This window comes from Balaenoptera acutorostrata, chromosome 20, assembly GCF_949987535.1.
Source record: "Balaenoptera acutorostrata chromosome 20, mBalAcu1.1, whole genome shotgun sequence".
Lineage (NCBI taxonomy): Eukaryota > Metazoa > Chordata > Mammalia > Artiodactyla > Balaenopteridae > Balaenoptera > Balaenoptera acutorostrata.
Window position 1 is genome coordinate 44,211,844 of NC_080083.1, and position 24,057 is coordinate 44,235,900.

At 55.0% G+C, this 24,057-nt stretch overlaps 2 protein-coding genes and 1 non-coding gene across 8 annotated transcripts in view; 2 read left to right on the plus strand and 1 right to left on the minus strand.

Moving 5' to 3' along the window:
• Positions 1-15,121, plus strand: part of MED24 (mediator complex subunit 24) — a 32,311-nt gene extending 17,190 nt beyond the window's left edge. For 5 of the 6 annotated variants that reach the window (XM_057537070.1, XM_057537067.1, XM_057537069.1 and 2 more), the window contains exons 4-26: positions 1,126-1,164; positions 1,514-1,587; positions 1,952-2,184; positions 3,831-3,942; positions 4,094-4,244; positions 4,537-4,650; positions 5,162-5,209; positions 5,619-5,701; positions 5,987-6,073; positions 6,513-6,624; positions 7,082-7,224; positions 7,995-8,032; positions 8,445-8,557; positions 8,897-9,075; positions 9,195-9,294; positions 9,609-9,784; positions 11,656-11,920; positions 12,221-12,402; positions 12,580-12,670; positions 12,993-13,092; positions 13,938-14,018; positions 14,272-14,420; positions 14,583-15,121. In XM_057537070.1, the coding sequence (XP_057393053.1) occupies positions 1,126-1,164; positions 1,514-1,587; positions 1,952-2,184; positions 3,831-3,942; positions 4,094-4,244; positions 4,537-4,650; positions 5,162-5,209; positions 5,619-5,701; positions 5,987-6,073; positions 6,513-6,624; positions 7,082-7,224; positions 7,995-8,032; positions 8,445-8,557; positions 8,897-9,075; positions 9,195-9,294; positions 9,609-9,784; positions 11,656-11,920; positions 12,221-12,402; positions 12,580-12,670; positions 12,993-13,092; positions 13,938-14,018; positions 14,272-14,420; positions 14,583-14,699 (2,787 nt within the window). In that variant the 3' untranslated portion in view covers positions 14,700-15,121. The remainder of the gene's footprint in view (positions 1-1,125; positions 1,165-1,513; positions 1,588-1,951; positions 2,185-3,830; positions 3,943-4,093; positions 4,245-4,536; positions 4,651-5,161; positions 5,210-5,618; positions 5,702-5,986; positions 6,074-6,512; positions 6,625-7,081; positions 7,225-7,994; positions 8,033-8,444; positions 8,558-8,896; positions 9,076-9,194; positions 9,295-9,608; positions 9,785-11,655; positions 11,921-12,220; positions 12,403-12,579; positions 12,671-12,992; positions 13,093-13,937; positions 14,019-14,271; positions 14,421-14,582) is intronic. The other variant, XM_057537072.1, reaches the window with a different exon arrangement.
• LOC114237102 (small nucleolar RNA SNORD124) lies at positions 8,293-8,396 on the plus strand. The gene has a single exon (XR_003622878.1). It is a non-coding gene; the product is annotated as a small nucleolar RNA SNORD124 (small nucleolar RNA).
• Positions 15,122-16,577: 1,456 nt separating the features above from the next.
• CSF3 (colony stimulating factor 3) lies at positions 16,578-18,939 on the minus strand. Its single transcript, XM_007177578.2, has 5 exons — positions 18,889-18,939; positions 18,621-18,775; positions 18,089-18,196; positions 17,797-17,943; positions 16,578-17,457 (listed from the first exon to the last, which is right to left on the minus strand). The coding sequence occupies exons 1-5, from the start codon at positions 18,899-18,901 to the stop codon at positions 17,293-17,295; spliced, it is 588 nt and encodes a 195-aa protein (XP_007177640.1). The 5' UTR covers positions 18,902-18,939; the 3' UTR covers positions 16,578-17,292.
• Between the last annotated feature and the right edge of the window lie 5,118 nt (positions 18,940-24,057).

The following is a 24,057-nucleotide window of genomic DNA, read 5'->3' on the forward strand; positions in this document are numbered from 1 at the left end:
CATATCACACAGAAGCTCTGTGCATGTGTGTGCATGTGTAAAAGTTTTTAACATCTTGAGGACCCTTTGGAACAGCATCACCCAATAGAACTTTCTACAGTGATAAAAATGTTTTATATCTGCGCTGTCCAATACAGCAGCCACTAGCCCCATGTGGCTGTTGAGCACCTGAAATGTGGTTACTATGACTAAGGAACTGAATTTTTAATGTTATTTAACTTTAATTTAAAGAGCCATATGTGGCTAGTGGCTTCCCTATTGGACATTGCAGCTTTGGAAGCTACTTTGAGAAATATTGATCTAAGGGTGTGTTTTACTTATTCATTCTACAAACATTAACAAGTTGATGGTGGTCACTGAGTAAAAGCACCCTTGTCTTTTTTTTTTTTAACATCTTTATTGGAGTATAATTGCTTTACAACGTTGTGTTAGTTTCTGCCGTATAACAAAGTGAATCAGCTATATGTATACATATATCCCCATATCTCCTCTCTCTTGCGTCTCCCTCCCACCCTCCCTAAGCACCCTTGTCTTCAAGGAGCTCCTAGTTTGGTGGGGGCAGCAGGTACCCACTGTGTAATGATGGGTCTAAGGGGATTACTTGGAGCACCGAGAAAGGATTTCAGCTTTGGGTGGTGTCCTGGAGGTATCCTAGAGAATGAGTATGGGTATTGAAATTCACTTCCTATTTCAAAGTGGAGTTACTACCTATTCATTGCAGGAACAGTTCGTATGTCTCCATTCTTGTCCAGATAAAATCACCCTTGGTAGGAGTTGCAGGAGTAGAGTAACATGACCTCACTCGTGTCCATTCTTCTGCCCACCAGCAGTCAAACCTTGTACTATACGGTGGACAGTGTGTGGCAGGTGAACATGAAACATGGCCCTTTGAATACCCCCATATCATCTTCTTAGTGGGTTTATGCTGGTGCTGTCAGTCTTAGTGAGTTTGATGGAAGCAGGGGGCACAGTGCCTGGTGTTATTGCCTCTGGGCTTGTGGAAGACCTCTTGAAGGGGTTGAGATTTTAGGAGCAACTTTAAGTGTCTGTGTTTTGTTCCTCTCAACTGTGTTGTTCCTCTCAGACACCAGTTGTCTGAACTTTATCTTTCTTCTTTCCTTCCAGATGGTGTCCTACTCCTCCGTCCTCACAGCAATCAGCAAGGTATGACCATAGCCACTCACAAGCTAGATGGGGGATGAGGGGGACAGAGATATGGTAGTGACAGATGGGGCCCCCCCTCCTTGACTGCTCTGATCGAGTGACCTCTGTGGCTGGGCAGGCAGCACAGCATGCCTCTGGCTGGCATGGCTGCCTTCCATTAGAGGGAGGGGGATCCTGGGAAGTGGGCACTGGCAATTAGGAGCCAATTTCCAATGTTGAAAGGCTGCCGAGTCTGAAACCTGGGGTTGGAGGAAAGATGAGCAGGACTCCTGAATGTGCCAGCTGCCTCACGTGTGAGACCGGGGGGTGACCGGGACACTCCGTCGCATCGCCACTGTTCTCTCCACAGTTTGATGACTTTTCCCGGGACCTGTGTGTCCAGGCTTTGCTGGATATCATGGACATGTTTTGTGACCGACTGAGGTAATGGCAGGGATGAGGAGCTCACAACCTTCCAGCACTATCTTAGTGTAAAGGAGAAGCTCCCGGCATATAGGCTCAGACCACCTCTGTTGGTTCCCACACTTCTTCCCACCTGCTCGTCTGCACCCACCCATCCACATCTTTTTCTACTTACTCCCTTAGGACTAAAGTGCGTCTTCTCTATTTGGAGTAGCTCACTTGAAATCTTATCCAGTGAAAGCCAACAGGGCAGTCTTCCCCAGGACTTTGCAAGCTTCCCAACTTTCTTCCCTAGTAAGGGAGTGCCAGGCACTCTGGGGAACATGGGTGTGGGTCGGATTTCAGCCTTTGGATCAAAGACAGATTTTGCATCCTTTCCCGGTAGCTGTCACGGCAAAGCGGAGGAGTGCATCGGGCTGTGCCGGGCCCTTCTCAGCGCCCTCCACTGGCTGCTGCGCTGCACCGCAGCCTCTGCAGAGCGGCTCCGGGAGGGGCTGGAGGCCGGCACCCCAGCGGCTGGTGAGAAGCAGCTTGCCATGTGCCTGCAGCGCCTGGAGAAGACCCTCAGCAGCACCAAGAACCGGGCCCTGCTCCACATCGCCAAACTAGAGGAGGCCTGTATGTCCCCTGGTTCCCTGAGCCCCACCTGTCACTGCTCCCGTAGCCGGTTCTTTAACTGAGAGGGGAGAGGCAGGATGCCATCCCACTTTTTTCCAGGAGGATCTGAAATCATCCCACTTCCTTTTTTTTCTCCCCATAAGCATTGCATACATCCCAGGGACTTGGGCAGGGTGGCACCCGAGCCAATCAACCAACAGGTATTTACTGAGCATTATCGTATGCCCAGCACTGTGCCAGGTGCTGGGGGTGGGGGCGGGGGGCTACCGAAGGGGCATGTGGCAGGGTCCCTGCCCTCAACAAGTGTACATGCTAGTGCGGAGCAAGGCTAGTACATAACATACATGGAAAAAACGAGAGGACAAGACAGGCACACCATCCATCGCTGTGTTTGTCTCCATGTTACTCATCTGAAAGCAAATAACTTTTTTGTGTTTGAGTGCTGCCTAAAACATCCCTTTAAATGCAGTACCTGCCTGCTGCCAGGCCTGTTGAGCCATACACCTCTCGACTCAAGTGCAGATATTAAATGTTGGAACCCTCCAGAGCCCGGGATCAGACAGATCACCTGGTGGGAGGGAACACGGGTATTTCTGGACATGGGACCTGAAGGCCACGGTCTTGCTGATGAGGCTTGGGACTACCTAAGGATCTCTTGCTCTCCAGTAACGAGAATGCTGGAATGGGTTACACCCAGGTCTTTAGGACCTGGTTGAAGGACTTGTTATAGGATTAGTATATTTATTACTTCTCAAAATATGGTTATTGGCTATGAAAAGTCCAGAAAGATGATCACCATGTAAAAATGGGCTATGTTGACAGTTTATCTATTTAGAGCGCTTGACAAATGTTTATTGGCTGAAAAATGAATGAAATTTTAACTTAATTTTATTGGATCTCAGGTCTTATCTTTTTGTTTTTTTTCCCCTATGCTACATGGAGGTTAATGGGCTAGTTGGTGCTATTATTCATCATTTGACCCTCTGGAAGTGTAACTAGGATAAGTGACTTATAAGTGCCAAACTATGTGGTATAGACCATGAGTTCAGGCATTTAGGAGTAAGAGATCAGTGGGTTGGACCAGTTGGGTAAGTTGTGAAAGGAGCTGGGGCTTGAGCATAGACTCGCAGGATAGTGAGAGTGTGAGGGGAGAAGGTGAGTAGGAGGGGCTTTTCAGAGGGGAGAACAGCGAGAGCAAAGGCCCAGCCAGGGAGCAGGTGAACACAGAAGGCTGTTTAGGAATCCGGCTTGACTGGGGTGGAGAGCGGTGGCCGCTGGCAAGGCTGGCCCACTCTCGAAATGATTTGTGGTCACCTCCCTGTTCTGGCCACTGGACTGCAAGCCCCCTGGGCCTCTCTCTGTCACTGCCTGTCTTCTGCCGTACCTAGTCTCTGAAGTCAGCTGTGGGCGACCCCTAAGGAATCGGGCTTCTGGGAATTGTTTCTAGCGGCTTCATCATTGGTGCTCACCCCCCTTCTGGAAACAGTGCATGCTGCCCTCAGGCCCCTAGGCTCCATGCCATCCTCGGGGGAAGCCTCCCTGCGTGGTTTTAGTGGGCCCAGGGGGGGCCAAGTCAAGGAGTTTGGGGCCAGTCTCTCTCTCTCCTCTGCTCCCCATCATTCTCTGCATTTTCTTTTCTCTGCCAGCCTCCTGGACTGCCATCGAGCATTGTCTCTTGAAGCTTGGGGAGATCCTGGCCAGTCTCAGCAACCCCCAGCTCCGGAGCCAGGCTGAGCAGTGTGGCACGCTCATTAGGAGGTACCTGCTCCCGGGGTGACCCGGTGAAGGGAGAGAGCAAAGGCCCGGGTATGGGTGGGAAGATGTGGCCTCTGGCCCTGACCCCTCTGCTCTCACCTCCTCTCTGACTCTTCCTCACCCCCCGCACGCTGTCCACTGCGTGTCCCCTCAGCATCCCCAGCATGCTGTCCGTGCACTCTGAGCAGCTGCACAAGACTGGCTTCCCCACCGTCCACGCGGTGGTCCTGCTTGAGGGCACCATGAACCTGACGGGCGAGACGCAGCCCCTGGTGGAACAGCTGATGATGGTGAAACGCATGCAGGTGGGAGGCCAGGGCTGCTTCTCTGTCCCCAGGGCGGGCCGGCTGTGCGGGGGCGGGAGGGAGGATCTTCTGGTCTTTCAAGGGAGAAATAGGGTTTCTCCTAATTCGTGGTGGAACGTGCATGGTTCTGTCAGGTGGAATGGTTCTGCCATGTCACCTGCTGTCCCTGGTTCTTGCACAAGAGTTGGGGAGGTGCCTGTGCTGCCCGCCTGTGACCCACTGACCCCGGGGGGTCAGGAGACGGGAGGGTGGGGGGGCGCCCTCTTATGCTCTCCCTTGGGTCTTCCCACAGCATATCCCCACCCCGCTCTTTGTCCTGGAGATCTGGAAAGCCTGCTTCGTGGGCCTCATCGAGTCTCCTGAGGGCACGGGGGAGCTCAAGTGGACAGCTTTCACTTTCCTGAAGGTACCGGGGACGTGGGAGCCACGGAGAGCCAGTCTCAGGATGGTTCTCAGGAAGAGCGGAGACACCCTGGACCTTTGCCCCGCATTTCTCCCCGCTGACTTCATGCCCAGCTTCCCAGGTCCCCCAGCACAAGTTGCCCTTGGTGATTTTCCCTGAAGGTCCCAGGGCCGTTCAGCCTGCTTGGCAGGCCTCTGCCATGTCTTGGCCCACAGGTGCTGGGAGCTTGGTCATCAGCCATGTTGGCACGGGGCAGCTCCGGGAGCCCACTTTCACTTAGAGCATTTCCTTGTTGAGCCACGGAAGTGAGGGGTTCCTGGGCCCTGCAGGCTGAGGGCAGCAGGCGCTTGGGTAGACGTCAGCTTTCTCATTTGGCTCTTTGAGTGCTTTCACTTCCAGGGCAGGAGTGTTCCTGTCTCAACCCAGAGCAGGGGGATGGAAGGGATGCCTTTCGTTCTGGGTGAAAGAGAGAAGAAATTGAGCTTCCTGTTTTTCCCCCTGCCTCACCCTCTAGATTCCACAGGTTTTGGTGAAGTTGAAGAAATACTCCCATGGGGACAAGGTAAGTTAAAGAAGTGAGCTGGGGAGTTGGCATGGAAACGGGTGAATCCTTGTTACAGCTCTGGAGAAACAAGGGCAAGGGAAGGGTCATTTGGCCCTACCTGGGCAGTAGTGCGTTCTTGTGCTGGGGAAGGCTGGAAGCGGGGGCATCCCCTGAGCATCTGCGGGCATCCACACACAGAAGGCAGCCAGGCTGCTCCGGAGGCGCGAGTGCCCGAGAGGACCAGGGCCGAGGTGGCAGGGGGCAGCGATGCCCCATGCTGTCCTCGTCCAGTCGCTGGAAGCCAGCAGTGGGCACGGCCGGCCTGTAGGCTGCTGTACCCAGCAGGGTGTCTTCGTGAGCCCGCATCACGGGCCATGGGTGGAGCGGAGGACCTGGAAGCCAGATGGCAGTTTCTGTCTCTTTGCAGGACTTTACCGAGGATGTCAATTCTGCTTTTGAGTTCCTGCTGAAGCTCACACCCTTGCTGGACAAAGCTGACCAGCGCTGCAAGTATGAGGTCCCCTGCTCACCTTGCTGTACTGGAAGGAGTTCTGGCTCTTCCCCTGCTCTTTGTGCCAGATCAACACCAGGGGACCGGCTCCTTGCTCCTCCTCTCGGCAGGGGCAGGAGGCAGTAGCCCTGTGGTTGCCGAGCGCCCGAGCACCTCTCCCTTCCCTCAGGCCCTCAAAATGTTCTTCACCCTAAAGGAGGGAGGCTGTTGGGCAGGGCCTCACGTCTCCCCATTAATAATCCCTGCAGTATGCCTAGGCCCCCCATCATCTTTTTCCCTCACAGCTGTGACTGTACAAATTTCCTACTCCAAGAATGTAGCAAGCAGGGGCTTCTGTCTGAAGCCAGTACGAACAACCTCATGGCCAAGCGGTAAGTATGAGCTCCCGGGCTGGCCCAAGGGCCCCTTGACCACCCGCCTCATGTCCAGACTGGGCTGCTGGGTGCCTTTTCCCTCCTGTTGAGGGTTTGAGTGAGGGTGACGGGAACCACACCTAGGGTTACCAGGGACAGGAGACGCTGATTTCTGCAGACCAGGGTTTTGCACTGTTAGGGCTTTAACTCTCACCTTCCTTTGTGATCGAAGTAGAAATTGTAAAACTTCCTTCAGTCTTAAATGAACTTTCAAAATAGATGTAAGGACTAGAGATGGTTTGAAGCCATTGCGATACTGGATGCACTTTCATAAGCATCACTGAGCCCAGCGGTGCTTATGTGCTTCGCGCCTTCTCTGTGCCTCTGCTTCTGGGCCTGGACTAAGGAGCGTGTCAGGAATTCATCTCTGTTCCCTTACCTTCTCTTGTGGCCACAGCAAAGCAGACCGGGAGCACGCACCCCAGCTGAAATCAGATGAAAATGCCAACATCCAGCCCAACCCCGGGCTGATCCTCCGCGCGGAGCCCACCGTCACCAACATCCTCAAAGTGAGTGCGCTGTTCCCTTGCCACCAGGGGCATGCCTTCCCTCTTTCCAGTTTCCCTCTTCTTCCAGATAAGTAAATAGGCCACGGACCTCTCTCTCTTCTGGTTACTTTGGAAATAGAGAAAGGGGGAAGTTGAGGGAAGCGCCCCTGGAAACAAGTGTTTGTTGAGCTTCACTGGTCAGCCAGGCGCTGTGGTGGGTGCGGAAACAACGCTGAATCACACAGCAGAGACCTCGCCCATCCTGACTCCAGCGCCATCGTCCCAGTTTAGTTGAGAGGAATGGATCGGAGAGCAAAGAATTTAAGGAACAGATTTCCAGATTGGAGTCAGATGTCGATTAAATGGCAGGTCCTGGTATCCCGTTTAATGGAGACATGCAGAGAGAGAAACTGTGGCTAGGCTGTATCTGGGGGATCTTCAGTGTCCTTCAGGACTTGATGTCCTGTCTTGTCCCCAGACAATGGATGCAGACCACTCCAAGTCCCCGGAGGGGCTGCTAGGGGTCCTGGGCCACATGCTGTCTGGGAAGAGCCTGGACTTGCTGCTGGCTGCTGCTGCGGCCACTGGGAAGCTTAAGTCCTTTGCCCGGAAATTCATCAAGTAAGGAAGCCTGAGCCCCTGACCAGGGTGTGGGAGGCATGTGTGAAGGAGGAGGTGGGGACTTCCCTGGTGGCCCAGTGGCTAGGACTCTGTGCTCCCGATGCAGGGGGCCCGGGTTCGATCCCTTGTCAGAGAACTAGACCCCACATGCCGCAACTAGGAGTTCACATGCTACAACTAAGAGTTCACATGCCGCAACTGAAAGATCCCGCATGCTGCAATGAAGATCCCGTGTGCCGCAACTAAGACCCGGCACAGCCAAATATAAATAAATAAATATTAAAAAGGAAGAAAGCAAAAAACAAAGGAGGAGGTGGCAGAATAAGGGCGAGGCACTGGGGTCTGAGTCTCCCCAGAGATGCCAAGGCAGAGCATCCCAGCTGGAGACCTGGGGGAAGGGCCCATTCTCTGGACATGAAGTGCTGTTTTCTCTTCAGCTGAGGATGGAGTGGAGGTGTTTGGCAAGGTGACGAGGTGTTGAACAGCAGATGTGGAGGGATTGTGTTCATACCCACTTATTAATAAGGGACTCTCAAATTCTGCTGACTTTGTGGATTGACCTGGAATTTGATGTATAGAAGGTTGTTCCATTCAGTGAGCCATTCTCTAGGCCTTGGAAATCTTTTAAAAATAGAGTTCTTGTTTCTGTAGCAATGGTGTTCCTTTTAAGTTGAACCCATAATTCAGACTCTAGTGGGCGGAGCCCCTGACCCCAGCCGCTGCCCAGCCCTTGCCCTGGTTGATGCGACCTGTCTCCATTCCTTCTGCAGTTTGAACGAATTCACAACACACCGCAGTGAAGAAAGCAGTAAGTCAGCTCCACACGCCCCGAGACCCAGTGGTGCTGAAGGAGGGGTGTGGAGGGAGAGAACAGGGGAGGGAAGCGAGCGCTTTTGCTCATCCCGGGGAGGCTGTGTTCTCCCCTAGGGATGGCTGACTGAAGCTTTTGGGGAGCCTTGAAAGAGGGTCATGCTGGGAAGAGCATTCTTCCCAAACCACCCTTTGTCTCTCTCCATCCCCTGTTACGATTTGGTCAGGTGTTGGGGGAAAGGAGGGTTCAGGAGTTTCTGGTTCCAAGGAAGGGATGATGTTCCAACTGAGACTCAAGAAAAGGATTCTGAGCCTCAGAGCTTTGAAGGAGCCACTCGGTCCCTGACCTTCCTCGAGGCAGATCCTGAGCCCCTCCCGACCCAGACAAGGCCTTTGGGCCCCTGCCCTAGGCTGGGGGTCAGCCTTTTCATCCTTCACAGCCAAGGCGGCCTCAGTTCGAGCCTTGCTCTTTGACATCTCCTTTCTCATGCTGTGCCACGTGGCCCAGACCTATGGCTCAGAGGTGAGTGACGGGGAGCAGTCAGGATTGGGGCACTTGGGACAAAGGGGAAGGTAACAACCAGTAACTCTCTCCACCTCACACCCCTACCCCACCCCCTGTCAGTGTCCCAAGCCAGTTCTCCTGGCTGCAGAAATCAGATGCCCCCGCCCCAAGTCAATAGATGCCCCCTTGTCACGTCCTGAATCCTTCAGTTCCACACCCACCACTAGGTGGCAGCATAGCCCCTGTCTTTCTCCCTCAGATCAGTTTGTCCCCAGTTCTTCAGGCTGGGAGCTGGGAAGCCACTGGGCAGGAAACCAGGTGCAGGGTGCTGCACCTCCCAACCCCCTCCTTTCTCAGGTGATCCTGTCCGAGTCAAACACGGGAGGAGAGGTGTTCTTCTTTGAGACCTGGATGCAGACTTGCATGCCCGAGGAGGGAAAAATCCTGAACCCTGACCACCCCTGCTTCCGGCCCGACTCCACCAAAGTGGAGTCCCTGGTGGCTCTGCTCAACAATTCCTCGGAGATAAAGCTGGTGTCAGTGTCCTGGGCGCCCACTCCAAGGGTGGTAGTGCGGGTAGGGCCCAGACCCTCTCCCTCAGCCCATCCCATGCCCCCCCAGTGGTGATTTTTCTGCCATTCCCACCCTCTTGTAGGCAGATGAAGTGGCATGAAGCCTGTCTCAACATTTCAGCGGCCATCTTGGAAATCCTCAATGCCTGGGAGAATGGGGTGCTGGCCTTTGAGTCCATCCAGGTAGCCCCACCTTTCCAGCAGCCTTCTCTCTTCCCTGAGACTCAGAGGCAGTCTTCGATAGCTTGTTAGATTTCGTAACAACGAAAAGGCCCTTAATCCAGGAGCCTGTGTGTGGCTCTTGATCTTTCTGTAGTCATAGTCTTAGCTGCTCCCTCCCCCACAGGGAACTTGGGGAAAATCAAACTTGTGGTGAAAAGAGGCGTGGAACGTGGCCCTGGATCCCACTGCCGCGCTGAGCTGCCCACGGAGGCCGGGGCAAGTGGTGGCCAGGGAAGGGGAGAGGGTGGCCCCATCACCCTTTTCCCCTCCCCCAGAAAATCACCGATAACATCAAGGGGAAGGTGTGCAGCCTGGCAGTGTGTGCTGTGGCCTGGCTTGTGGCCCACGTGCGGATGCTGGGGCTGGACGAGCGTGAGAAGTCGCTGCAGATGATCCGCCAGCTGGCAGGGCCGCTGTACAGCGAGAACACCCTGCAGTTCTACAACGAGAGGTCAGTGGCCCATCCCCTCCCTTCTGGAACTCTGCAGGTCTGTCCTGAGAAGGCAGCGCCTCCAGAAACCACTCTCTTCCTCTTCTCTTACCTTCCCAAACGTGCTGCTCGCCTGTGCACTGTCTTCCTCACTCACTCACGTTCTCAGTCACGTCTTCACTGACTGACTGAGCAACACTTAGTGTGTGTCTCTGTGCCGGGAGTGTTATTATCCAGCACTGCTGTGTGTGCGCCAGAACTACAGACCCCACGTGGCGATGATTCCTGCCCTCAAAGAGCTCGAGTCCTGGGGAACTGGCTTGCCAGAACGGAATGGTTATCTTAGCTCTGTCACTCTTAAGGAACTGTGAGCCCATCTGTAGATTTTATAGGCCTTGGGCCTGTCCACCGCCTCCCTGCCCTGCCCCTCCAGGCCCAGCTATCTTCTGTGCCATTTTCCTGCCTGGGCTTTTCAGGGACTTCGAGGACCTCCCTAGCGACTTCAGCTGTGTTGAGTTCAGTGGTGTTGGTTCATTTGCCCATCCGATAAGCTTTTTTAAAACAATATGGTAAAAACTACATAACATAAAGTTTACCACCTTAACCGTTTTTAAGGGTACAGTTCAGTAGTGTGTTAAGTATATTCACACTGTTGTGAAACAGATATCCAGAACTTTTTCATCTTGTAAATCTGAACCTGGACCCGTTAAACAACACCCCTTCCTGTCCTTCCCCCAGCCCCTGGCAACCACCGTCCTACTTTCTGTTTCTATGAATTTGACTTCTTTAGGTACCCCATGTAAGTGGAATCATATAGTGTTTGTCTTTTTGTGGCGGGCATATCTCACTTTGTGTAATGTCCCCGAGGTTCAACCATGTCATTGCCTGTGTCAGAATTTCCTTCCTTTTTAAGGCTGGATTGTATGTATATACTACATTTTGCTTATCCATCCCTTGGTTGATGGACACGTGGGTTTCTTTCACTTCTTGGCTTTTGTGAATAGTGCTGCTATGAACGTGGGCATGCACCAAGCAGTGAGTTATGAGTGATGACCCACAAGGTAGCCATCAGGATGTCTTTTAAGAGAAGTGGAAACACTGAGCTGAAATGAGGTTGGGAGGATCTGTGAAATGACATCTCCTCTTTTTTCCCTCGCCTCCTCTTTATTCCTCCCCTCCCTCATCATCCTCCCCGCAGAAGTAGTGGACGGTTTCCTATGACGTAATCCATTCCGAGCACCCCGACTCCTATCTGGGAGATCTGTGGCTCCCTCACGCAGGTGGAAATAGTGGCCGGGAAAGTCATGGTGACTTTCCCAGAGCCACCCAGCGCTCCCCGGACGGTTAGCGCTCCGGCCCGGGCCGGCATTCACTGTCGAAGACGCTTCATGAGAAAATTCCTGGACATACACTTACATTTGCCCAGCTACCAACGGCCGGGAAAAGTCTTGTGGGGCAGCCCTTGGGCCCCTGTCCTGGAAGTAACAGTTACTTTGGGAGGAGGCCAAGGCTGGGTGGGGAACCCCCACAGGCACTCAGCCTAGAGGGAAGTGATTGTATTTATTTATGCCAGAGGATTGTCAGGGCCCAGGCCTGGGGGATGGAGGAAGTTGGAGAGAGAGAGTGAGAGAAAGTATGAATATATTGCTAGAATGGCCTGGGGGAGGCAAGTGCCCCCGCGCCCCGTAGGCTGGCGCCGGAGCAGGACTCGTGGGGTCAGGTCTCCTAGGGGTTTGCAACTTCCCCTTGTCTCCTCCCTCAGCATAGAATGGGGTTAATTCGGTAATCCGAGTGCTGGGAAGAGTCGGGCCTGCATGTTCCTGCCCCCACCCCAGCTATTGAACCTGCTGCTGCCTGAACCACAGGCCCTTCCACCTCCCTCCTCCCATCAGGGTGGTGATCATGAGCTCCATCCTGGAGCATATGTGTGCGGACGTGCTGCAGCAGACGGCCACACAGATCAAGTTCCCGTCCACGGGCATGGACACCATGCCCTACTGGAACCTGCTGCCCCCCAAGCGACCCATCAAGGAGGTGCTGACGGACATATTTGCCAAGGTGCTGGAGAAGGGATGGGTGGACAGTCGCTCCATCCACATCTTTGACACCCTGCTGCACATGGGAGGCGTCTACTGGTTCTGCAACAACCTGATTAAGGTACTGGGGTCGGGGGTGGGGGTGGGGGTGGGCTGAGGGGAGCAGGCGTCCTCAGACTGCCGGAGACAGCTGAGAAGACGCCTGACAGGACCAAGCGTGGTCTGGTCCTCTGGTTTCCCAACCCCCAGCCCAGTCGGCCGGGCTTCTCTGCGAGGCCCACTGAATGCAGAGAAGATTCCTTGGACTCCAGAGGCCGGTCCTCGCCTCGGGAGCTCCTGGGGTCTGAAGGGAGTTGCAGGACGTCATTGGCCACGTTGAGGGCCCTCAGCTCCTCGGTCCTCCTCTGCCCCGTCCATCCAGGAGCTGTTGAAGGAGACGCGCAAGGAGCACACGCTGCGGGCGGTGGAGCTGCTGTACTCCATCTTCTGTCTGGACATGCAGCAAGTGACCCTGGTCCTGCTGGGCCACATCCTGCCTGGCCTGCTCACCGACTCCTCCAAGTGGCACAGCCTCATGGACCCCCCTGGCACCGCTCTCGCCAAGTAGGATTTTGTGGAGAGCCTTAAGTCCCCCCAGCCCGGAGTGGGGCACCCTGCCTGGGCCACCCAGGAAGCTGGGCTGTGGGGAAGCCCTGTCGGGTGGGGCCTGATCAGCATGGGCACAGAAACCGCGTTGGGGCCTCTTTGATTTTACCCCCTTTTCCTGGACCCCTTTGCCAGGCTGGCCGTCTGGTGTGCCCTGAGTTCCTACTCTTCCCACAAGGGGCAGGCGTCCTCCCGCCAAAAGAAGAGACAGCGTGAAGACATCGAGGTAGGATAGGGGCCCCTTCCCCCGTTCATTGCCCTTGTGCTTGTTCAGCAGATGTTCACTGAGCCTCTTCTGGTAAGAGGCGCCTTCCCGGCCACAGGCAGCCAGGCATGGTCCCTGCCTCTGGGCCACTGTGTCAGGGGTGACTGTGTGGGAGGGTCTCTCCCTAAGGTAGTGGGAGGGGCGAGGAGAGGGAAGCTGACCCCCTGGAGATGCTGCCTGCGGCCTATGGGGGCTTGACTCCGACCTGAGCTCCAGCCCTCTTCCCAGTCCTGGAAGATTTAGGGATGCAGCTGTGGGTAACAGTGGCTCTCCTGCCCCCCAGGATTACATCAGCCTCTTCCCCTTGGATGACATGCAGCCCTCGAAGCTGATGCGACTGCTGAGCTCCAATGAGGAAGATGCAAATATCCTTTCGAGTCCCAGTGAGTGTGTGGACAGGGGCCGGGCGGGCTGTTTCCTTTCCCGGGAACTCACTCCTTCTGAGAGCTGCTCTGCATCTCGCTGGCTGGTCAGAGAGGCTGTGGTAGGAGTCTGCCCCATTCTGTCCCCTACAGCTGCTCTGTCTCCTATCCTCGAGCGACCAAAGGGCTGAAGCTCTTCTGCCCAGATCCCATCCCAGCCCGGGGCGCATAGTTGACCCTTCCCCACTCCTCACGGCGATGAGTTCAGTGCCTTGGGCACAGTCTGTGCCACTGACTCACAGCTCTGGCCTTCCTTCCCCTGAAACAGGCCCCGAGACCTGGAGCAGGCCTGGGCTGGTACTTGGGACTGCTTCCCACTCCTCCTGCCTGGAGAGCACCCTGACCCCACCTGCTTCCCTAGGTGTCATCGCCTCTCCCTGCTAAGGGCTCTTCCGTGGCATTTAAGTTTTCCTGTTTCCAGAGATTTCTCCTGAGCCTAGAAGTTTCTCTGAGGTCTTTTAGGGACTAGGGGACCAATTGTGCACTTGAACAGAGGAAAGATGCTATGACCTTTGGCTAGTTACTTAGCAAATCTTAGTCTCAGCTTCTTTGTCTATAAAATGGAGACGTGAGGATTGGCGGTTTCAGCCATATGCAGCCCGCAGATTGGCACCTGGCGGTGCTGACCAGATGGTAGTTCTTCTCTCTTACCTGCTTGTGGGGAAGTCTGTATTTGGGGCCCGTGTGACTGGACCCAAGCATCTTCTCCGGCCGGGCCCTCCACCCCCGACAGGTGAGGGCTCCCGTGGGCGGCGGTTTGGAACGCAGGAGGCCGTTTCCTCAGTGCTCCCTCACTTGCCCCACAGCGGACCGGTCCATGAGCAGCTCCCTGTCGGCCTCCCAGCTCCACACGGTTAACATGAGGGACCCGCTGAACCGAGTCCTGGGTGAGTCCTCCCACCCCTGCTCCTGACCCTCCTCCCCTCGGCCCTCCATCTCCCCTGATTGCCAGCTCTCCTGTCTCCCCCGGGCCCCCACCTCGTCCCTCTCTGGCTCGCCCCCAGCTTTCCTTTGTACTTTCTCTCTTTGACGTCAGCATTTGGGGGGACACCCTTAGCACTTCTTTCTTCTCCCAGAATCTGACCTCTTCGCAAACCCTTCTCATGGAATTCTTCTTCCCCCGCCACCCTTGCCTCACAGCCAACCTGTTCCTGCTCATTTCCTCCATCCTGGGGTCTCGGACCGCCGGTCCCCACACGCAGTTCGTGCAGTGGTTCATGGAGGACTGCGTGGGCTGCCTGGAGCAGGGCGGCCGAGGCAGCATCCTGCAGTTCATGCCCTTTACCACCGTGAGTGCCGCGCCCCCGGGCCCGCCGGCCCACCCTCCAGCTCAGAGCGGGTCAGCAAGTCTCAGGAGAGCTTGGGGTCTGGCGGCCAGTAGGGAGGGCTCCTTCCTCCTGGGCATCGCACCCACCATTACCTTGCTGAGCAGCTGTCTGTCTGTCTGACAGGTATCGGAACTGGTGAAGGTGTCAGCCATGTCCAGCCCCAAGGTGGTTCTGGCCATCACGGACCTCAGCCTGCCCCTGGGCCGCCAGGTGGCTGCCAAAGCCATTGCCGCCCTCTGAGGGGCTTGGAGCGACCGCAGGGGCTGGCAGGGAGGGTCCCAGCCCCGGGCGCCTCAGAAAAGGACGTGTGGAAAGATGAGACATCATTGCTCATATCCACATGATGTAACCGCCCTCGGTCGGTTTCCAGATCTTTCCCTTGCTCCTGACTTCTGACCTCTAAGACGGCTCCCAGTTTCTTTCATAATTTCCTTCCCCACTGCCAGTACCTGATGCGTGTGAGCAGCCTGGTTCCTTGACTCAGGGCGGTCTCACTGCAGCCCTCCCGCCCGAGCCCTGTGCGCGCCTCCCGCTTCCAAGGGTGGGTTTACCTCCGGGGAACTTGATAGGTGCAGGGTATATGTGTATATATGTATTATCTCTTTTTACACGTGGTGTGTTCACCTCGGCTGGCTTGTAAATAAAGACCTCGTGGATCCCTCTGTGCCTGTTGGTGCTGTGGGTGCCTGTGTGCAATGGGGGTGGGGAACGCTGTCTCCGCGCCTTGGACCCGCGCAGTCCGTGGTGGAGGGAGCAGGAGGGTGCCCAGAGGAGGGCTGGGCTCAGGCTCCCTTGTTTGTGCACTCAGTAGGGGCGGGGCAGGGCCTCGGGAGCAGCTTCCCTTCCTCATACCTGCCTGCCACTTCCCCCCACCTCGCAAAGTCAGACTTACTCTGAAAAGGGAGAGGTTTTGGCTAAAGGCCCCGCTGGTGCTGGGGTAGGGTGTCCTGTTCTGATGTTCCCCAGCCCGGCCAAGCCCCACCCAGCGTCTGACTGGCCCGGAGCTGGATCTTTCCTCTCCAGAAGAGGACTGGGGGTATGAGGGGTGAGGGGCTGAGGGATGAGGGGGGATGAAGGCAGGAACTCTGTTTAACCCTTCTTTGCCTGCTCGTCTCCAAGCCCCGTTTCTTCAGGACCAACTAGAGAGGGGGTGACCCTGAGCCGTGCAGCTGGGGGTTCTAGCCCCACTCAGCCCGACCCTGCTTCTAAGGAACCAGATGGGGAAGGGAAGTGGGAAGTGACTTAGGAGCTGAGGATGGGGAAGTCTTGGGAGGGGACCTGGGGACTGGTTGGCCATCTGGACGTCCTTGGTCTGGTGGTGGCAGCCTGGAAGCATACGTGTGCGTCTTCAGCTGAGAGCAAAGAGAGGTTTGTCTTGAACCTGTGCTGTGAAGCGGCCCCTCCGGTCTCACCAGGTGTGAGCTCAGGCCTCTTCAGCCCATGAGGCCCGAGACAGGTAGGAAGGCTGCGGGCTCCCTGCCAGATCAGAGGCAGTGCTTGATGGACAAGTGCAGAGCCTGGAATTTGGGGTCCAACCCAAGCTGTCACCTTGACCTCAGCTTCCTAATCTGTAAAAGGCCCTTCATAATTCTATCTTTGTGGGCAGCTGTGAGCATGGATGGGTGAAGGTTTATGGAAGATGGTAAACTGAAGCCCTGTGCCCATGTTAAATCCTCCCTCACTTCAGGCCCGTGTCCATCTGTGTCTGGACTGTTGAGCCCCCCCGTCCCCCTCTCCCACCCCTACCCTCTCCTCTCCCGGTACGGGTGACCCATCTACCTTCCGTCCTCCCTGCTAGGCAGTGGCTTCACGAGGGCAGGGACCACGCCTGCCTTGTTCACTGCCGTGTCCTAGCACCCGGCCCAGTGTCTGCACCCAGTGGGTGCACCTCCTCTTCCCCTCCTTCGGGCCTCGCCCTCCATTCAACTCCCCACCCGCGACCCCTGGCCAGGCACCAGCTGGACTCAAGAAGGAGGAAGGACATTTACTGGAGACAAACACTTTATTATCGTGAAGTTTGGCTACAATGAGAAAGTGGGGGCTGAGGGGGAAGGTGAACAGTCGAGCGTCCCTCTCACACCCCGTCACACGAGCCCCCTCATCTTTTCCCTCCCACATTCCCAGTCCCACCCAGCAAGGCAGAGACACGACTGCCCAGCCTGAAAAGGAGTCAGAATCCCGACCCTGACCCCGGCGGGGTGGGGCAGGCGCCACTAGCCTGATGGTGTCTGTAGCGCATCCAGAAAAACAAGAGGCGTCGCTGATGCCTGGGCTCCCCACACAAGGAGTCAAAACGTGCCCCCCAAAAATCTTAAAACGATTCCCCAGCAAATTTGCGGGACCCCAGGGTCAAGCGTCCCGGCTCCGGCTGCCTCTGATGGGCTTCGTGCCCGAGGCAAAGGGGACTCAAGGGAAGCAGCCAAGTCAGGCCAGAGCCAGGGGTGCAAGGACCCAGTTGGGGAACACTGCTGTTTAAATATTAAACAGGGCTGTCTCATCTCCCACGTGGGAGACTTCCCGATGATTCCAAGGGCCCCGAGGTAGGCACCCTCAGGGTAGGGGTTCGCTGTGGCTCTCCCCAGAGCCCACCACAGAGCCAGGCAGGGAGCAGTCACAGGAAGTAATACTTGGTATTTACCAACTCCCTCCCAGTCCAGGGGACGGGAAGACGGGAGTTTTTCTCCCTGCTACAGGCGGGAGAATGAAACTTGGAGGTGCAGGGAAGGACCCAGGAGTCTGGGGCTCCTTTCTGTCTTCCCCGTCTTTAAATACTAGGTTTAAATAAGCATAAATATTAAATAGAGATAAATACACTGGAGGGGGAGGGCTTTGCTCAGGGCTCGGCCAGGTAGCGCAGGACACGGTATGCGAGCTCCAGGAAGCTCTGCAGCTTGGAAGCAACCAGGACCCCTCCTGCCCGGCGCTGGAAGGCCGAGGTGAAGGTCGGCATGGGGCCCTGGGTGGGCTGCACGGCAGGGGCCACCCCCAGGTCTTCCATCTGTGGGGGAAGATGAGGTCAGCAATCAGGCCCTGCTGAGTGGGTAGTTAGCACAGGGAGGAAAGGCGAAGGGCTGATGGGCTGTAGACGATCCAGGGTTCATGGTGAAGCCAGGACCGAACCCAGGTCTCTTTAAGGTCCAGTGACCCCGCCTCATGCCCTCAACTAGGGGGGATGGGGGAGGGTCCTGGGATGAGGTGGTAGCTCCCTACATCCAGCCCACCGAGAATGTTCCTGCCCCAGCCCTAGAGAACTCCGGGGTCCCCAGGCTGGCAGCACCACGTTTGAGGACCGGCTCGGTCCGGGCCCCTAACGCTTGCTGCTCCCGAAGAGACTCACCTGCAGCCAGATGTTGGTGGCAAAGTCGGTGACGTCCAGCTGCAGTATGTCCAAGGTGGGGGCCAACTCTGGGGAGATCCCCGCCAAGGCCTGCAGGAGGCCCTGGTAGAGGAAGAGGCCACCGTGCAGCTGGCTCAGGCAGCCTGTCTGGGAGATGGGATAGGAGAGTCAGGGGACGCTCCTGGGCTGCTCCCCTCAGGGCCCCAGCGTGGAGCCTGGAGGACTGGGGAGCCTTCCAGGTCATCCTTTCCCGCCCGTCCCCTCATCTCCCTTCTCCCCTCCGGACACTCACCAGCTGCAGGGCCTGGCTGGAGCAGCTACTCAGGGAAGCCTGGGGGATGCCCAGAGAGTGCCCAAGCAGCACCAGCTCCTCAGGGTGGCACAGCTTGTGGGTGGTGCACTGGGGATGGGAAGGATGCTGAGTGAGGGGCACTGGCAGAGCCGGGCGGCTCCTCCTTCCCGAGTGCCCCCATCTCTCCACATCCACATCTTTCCTTCCCTCCACGTCCTGACAGGCTTCTCAGCCCCGTTCCTCCGTCCAAGCCCCCAGCCAGCCCCTCCCAGCACTGTCCCGTAGGGGTTCTTCCCCCACTTCCCCACCAGCCGCCCAGGGCTCTGCCTCTCTTAATTTTCTCCCATTTCCCCTGAGTCTCTCCTCTCCCATCCCATGTCCCTTCCTGTTGCCGTCTTCCCCACGGTTCCCTTTGCTTCCCTCTGCTTCTCTCTCTCCCCTCAGCTCTGCCCTGCGCAACTTCTTTCCTCCCTGCCCCCTGCTGCAGCATCTCTATCCCCTCCCCGCCCCTCCGCAGGTTGCCCTCACTCACCAGCCTCTCCTGCAGCTCAGTGCCATCAGCCTGGATTTTCCTCACTTGCTCTAAGCACTTAAGCAGGAAGCTCTGGGGCAGGGAGCTGGCAGGGCCGAGGTGGGTGGCTTCTTGCACCATCCAGAGTGCACTGTGCCAGAGCAGCAGCTGCAGGGCTGGGAGCAGACAGGGGCTCAGGAGACGTGCAGACCTTTCTGGGAGCCCAGGGACCCTGCCCTCGGCCGCTACGGCCCCCGCAGCTCTCCCCTCCTGGGGCCCGGACACTCACCCATCAGCTTCATGGGGCTCTGGGCAGCAGGTTCAGCCGGGGGTCTGGATGGGTCTGTAGGTTCTGGGTTCTGTCAGGGGCCAGGTCCAGGGGCCTTTATACACAAGCCCATGGAGGCCTGGGAGGAAATTACCTGGTGCTGCGACTAAGGCTTAGTAATAACTTCCCAAGATTTATGCAAATTTGGTGTCCAGGACAATGCAGGGGGGTTGGGACGCAAAAAGTGTTTGCGAAAGTTTTGTGAAATTGTGGAATCTCTGATTCTTCTTTGACGTCTTGCCCCCCTTAAACTCCCTTCCTCCCCTCAGCCCCACCCAGGTCTGAATTGCCCCAGAGTGTTTGAACTGAACCGCTGAACAAAAGCTGAGCCAATGATAAAAGCCAGGGAGGCTGGAGTCTGGTCGACCCCAGGGAAGAGGCAGGCCTAGGCCTCGGGGCCCTCCCTCCCGCCCTCCCCTGGTACATCTCCTGGGTCAGCCCCATTTGCCACTCTCCCTTGGGATTCTCAAGCCACCTGCTCCCTAGGCCCCCAATTCTGAGAAGGAAGAAACTAGTTGCCCTATTTCTATCCCCCCAATTCCCAGAGGCTGCCTCTCTGAGTGCCCTCTTGAGGGGCCAGGGGCCTGAGATAGGAACATTGGGGTCTTGCCTCCTGTCCCCACCCCACATGTTGAGCGGCATCATCCTGGTTCCTGTGCCGAACTGGTTAGCTGGGAACTCCCCAATCCCCCCCATGACTCATTCCTTTAAGCCCCCGGAATCCTGGCAGAGACCAGAGGAAACCGGATGTCTGTCCCGAATGAAGCAAGACCCTTTGAGGCTCTCGGTTCAGGTTCACCTGACCTTGCCCTTCCTCCTCCTCCCGCCCACACTGCCCCTCCCCCCTAGTGTCGCAGTGCTTTGGAGTTGAGGGTCTGGGACAGGTGGCTTCCCTGGCCAGGTTCACTGCCAGCGGGCATGTGTGTGCTGCCCTGAGTGGAGAAGGGCTAGGGTGAGAAAGAAGAAACCACCCGGCTTCAAACCCGAGAACCACGTACTGTTAGCGCTGGAAGGGACTTTGGAGTCCGTTCCAACCCTGTGAACCGGGCCAGTGAGGGAAGAGGCTTGCCCAAGGTCATGGGTAGCAGAGTCAGAGTTATAATCCAGACCTCTGCCTTGGGCCTGAGAGTTTTCCACAGGCCATGGGGCCTGCCTGGGGAAGTCTGACCAACCGCATCCAAGACTGTCATGTTCTGTCCCAACAGAACGTTGTTCTACCCCACGACGGACCAGAACAGAGTCTCTTCGGATGAGGAGTGGGTGTGTCTGACTGGGTCAGGCCATCTCTGGGGCGGGGGTGCCCCCTGGTGGCCACAGCTGGCAGGGCCTTCACCTGCTAATCAATTCACGTCCTGCCTCTGGTCCCTGGTCCTGCGGGGCAGCCCTGGCCCCCAACTCCACCTTAGGCCAGGCAACTGGCCACCATGCCCCTATTAAGCCCAGTTCTGTGCCCACCTCTTTGGGAGGAGAGGGGTGGGTTTAGCAGAACTGTGGGGGGATGGCAGAGGTTCTCACAAACATGCCTCCTCTCCTTCCCCCTAAGAACCTCCAGAGGACCCAGCCTGCCCCAGATGTTGTGCAGAGCATGCCCTGTACATTGGCAAATGCATTGCTTTCAATAAGCCTATGAGGAAGGTACCAGAACCATTTCCCCTTTTACGGAAGATGAATCTGACCTTGAAGAGTTTGACTTGCCCAAAAATAGCAGAGCCAAGGTCTGCCCTGTGCCAGAGTCTTAAACTCTTAACCATTGAATCTCTTTCATTCATTCATTATTTATTTATTTAAAATGTATTTATTTATTTGGCTGCGTCAGGTCTTAGTTGTGGCACGCGGGATCTTCCTTGTGGCACACAGGGTATTTCGGTGCAGTGTGCAGGCTCTAGAGGGCGAGGGCTTAGTTGCCCCACAGCATGTAGGATCTTAGTTCCCTGACCAGGGATCAAACCCCCATCCCCTGCATTGGAAGGCGGATTCTTAACCACTGGACCACCAGGGAAGTGCCCACCATTGAATCTCTTGACCAATGTTTGGCCTTCCTTACCCATAACCAGGCCAGCTCTAGACCCAAACTTTAATTTTCACTTACAGTCCAAGTGTGTCAGAGGTTTGGCTCAGAAAATGCTACTTCTAACAGGGGTGGCCAGAATGGTGAAAGGACTTGAGATCATGATTTGAAGAAAACAGGCCATTTTGTCTGGTCAAGAGGAGAGGGTTGTTGCGTGGTCTCAAGGGCTAGAAGTGGGACAGGGAGTGGAAGCCCAGCTACCCAGCTTTCAGCTCAAGGAAAGAGCTTTCTAACCGCCAGAGGTGCTGGAGGATGGGGTGGGCTACTTCCAGAGGAAGTGAACTGCCTGACCAGGGAGGTGTTCTGGCCTCTATTCCATAGAGAGAAAATCCGAATGTTGGCTGGCAGCTACCGGACACCTCTTATATGCCAGGCACATTCCATTACACTTGTGTCTTTCCTCCTATCAACCAAGTGTGGATTATTCCCATTATAGACAAGGGACAGCCTCAGAGAACCGAAAGGCCCAAGATCACAGAACAAGTCGGGGGCAGAGCAAGGCAGGATTTGTGATCAGCCTTCCCAAGCCCCCATCATTCCTATTACACTATCTTCCTGTTCAGAGAGCTGTATGTACTTCTTGGATGATGGCTCAATCCAGACTTCATCCCCACCCATGAGAAAATAAAGACCAGGCAGAGAGAAAGCCCGGTTACCAGTCCTGACACATGCGGGCTGAGCCAGACTGAAATGATCTGGCAAAGGCCCTGGCTCCAGAGACCCCACCTAGCTGTTATTCATCCTTCCAGCTTCCTAAAGTCTTTCCCACTTATTTCTCAATGGCCAGAGGGGGTGAGCAGCTTCCACTCACACTTCCTGTTTTCATCTGGAACTGGGCTTGGAGTGTCCTTTTAAAGGCTCCGGCGTAATGCCTTTGTTGCAGGCTTGGCCTGTGGGCCAAGATACGTAAACCCTGAGTTAAGAATCGGTTTTACATGTTTTAAGTGGTTGGAAAAAAATCAGATTTTTTTTCTTTGGCTGCATTGCGCAGCATGCGAGATCTCAGTTCCCTGACCAGGGACCTCGCCCCCTGCGGTGGAAGCACGGAGTCTTTTTTTTTTTTTTAACAATCTATTTTTTAAAATTAATTAATTAATTAATTTATTTATTTTTGGCTGTGTTGGGTCTTCGTTTCTGTGCGAGGGCTTTCTCTAGTTGTGGCAAGTGGGGACCACTCTTCATCGCGGTGCGCGGGCCTCTCACTATCGCGGCCTCTCTTGTTGCGGAGCACAGGCTCCAGACGCACAGGCTCAGTAGTTGTGGCTCACGGGCCGAGTTGCTCCGCAGCATGTGGGATCTTCCCAGACCAGGGCTCGAACCCGTGTCCCCTGCATTGGCAGGCAGATTCTCAACCACTGCGCCACCAGGGAAGCCCCAAGCACGGAGTCTTAACCACTGGACTGCCAGGGAAGTCCCAAAAGAATATTTTATCACAGGTAAAAATCATGAAAAGCCAGTGTTCATAAATAATTTATTTACATATTGTTTATGTAAGGCCCCTTTCAAGAAGGGCAGAAGTGAGTAGTTGTGACAAGAGCATATGGCTCGCAAGCCTAAAAAACATACCATCTGGCCCTTTAAGAAAAGTTCGCAAACTAGTACACAGGACATATGTACAAGGGGACATACAGAAATGTCCTCTGCAATGTTGTTTGTAACAGTAAACCAATGGCCACCAATAAATTAATAAACAAATAAATTGTGGCCCATTCATACCACAGGTGCCTCTCCACCCTTCCACAATAGAAAATCCATGAGGAAAGCAGTTTGTTTTATTCAGTTGTATTCTTAGTCCCTAGAACAGTGCTGGGCACGGGTTTAAACATGATTAGATCTCAAAACCCATACTGAGTGAAAGGAACTTACTTTCATGTGACACATCATTTACAAAGATTTAAAAACTCAAGACAGGGCTTCCCTGGTGGCGCAGTGGTTGGGAGTCTGCCTGCCAATGCAGGGGACACGAGGTTCGAGCCCTGGTCTGGGAGGATCCCACATGCCGCAGAGCAGCTGGGCCCGTGAGCCACAATTACTGAGCCTGCGCGTCTGGAGCCTGTGCTCTGCAACAAGAGAGGCCGTGATAGTGAGAGGCCCGCGCACCGCGATGAAGAGTGGCCCCCGCTTGCCGCAACTAGAGAAAGCCCTCGCACAGAAACGAAGACCCAGCACAGCCATAAATAAATAAATAAATACTTAAAAAAAAAAAAAACTCAAGACAATACTATATTTTGTAGTAAAAGTATAAAAACATAAACTGGAAGGATACCCACTGAATTCATCAGAGTGGCTGCCTTTAGGGAAGGAGGGAGGAGGCCTGGGAAAGGAAGATGGGCTTTTAACTTATCTGTCACGTTTTATCTTGCATGAAAAAACTTGACACGATAACAAAAGGTTGATATTTATTAAAATTGGGTGGAAAGTACATGGGTATTTCTTATGTTATTCTTTGTACTTCTCTGTAGTTTTCTAATTAAAAAACAAAACTGGAAGGTAGAGAACGCAGTGAACTCTCCAAGCATAAAAATAACACTGAACTTCTCCAGGAAAAGAAAGCTAAGCCAGTGGCGATGAATTACAAGAAACTTCCAGACCGTGAGCAGACAGAAAAATGGTCTATAGACTCAAGGTGGGTAAGAACCAGGAAATCATGACCAATGACCCCAACTCTGTGTAACAGGATGATAGACTCTCCAATCCATTACCAACCAGGAAAGGGTATGGGGCACTTTGGGCTGGGTGCTGACTTTAAGATTTGTCATTGGGAATAATAATAATTACAACTAATGATCACACACTCAAAAAGAAAGTCATTTTAGAGGTCAGGTAAAGTGGTCATGGGTCAGAAGGACAGCCATGTAGGGACAAAAACCAACCAACAAACTAACCAACCAAATAACAGAGCCACAGACTTGAGGCTGGGAGAAGGTTGCACAGCCTACAAAACGCGACCTGAACTTGGTAGCATGTAGGCCAGTGTTCACGTCCCACCTAAGCCTGTCCTCACACCCTGGAAGGGCACGGAGGGGTGCTCACCGTTAGTCCCCATCCTTCCTGGAAGGGAA

Excerpts from the sequence above, each read along its gene's own strand:
- CSF3 (XM_007177578.2), bottom strand. Across the intron at positions 18,197-18,620 it reads CTGAGCTGCAGGAGAGGCTG|TGCACCACCCACAAGCTGTG; the intron begins GTGAGTGAGGGC and ends TCCCATCCCCAG. Across the intron at positions 17,944-18,088 it reads CCAGCCAGGCCCTGCAGCTG|ACAGGCTGCCTGAGCCAGCT; the intron begins GTGAGTGTCCGG and ends CCCATCTCCCAG.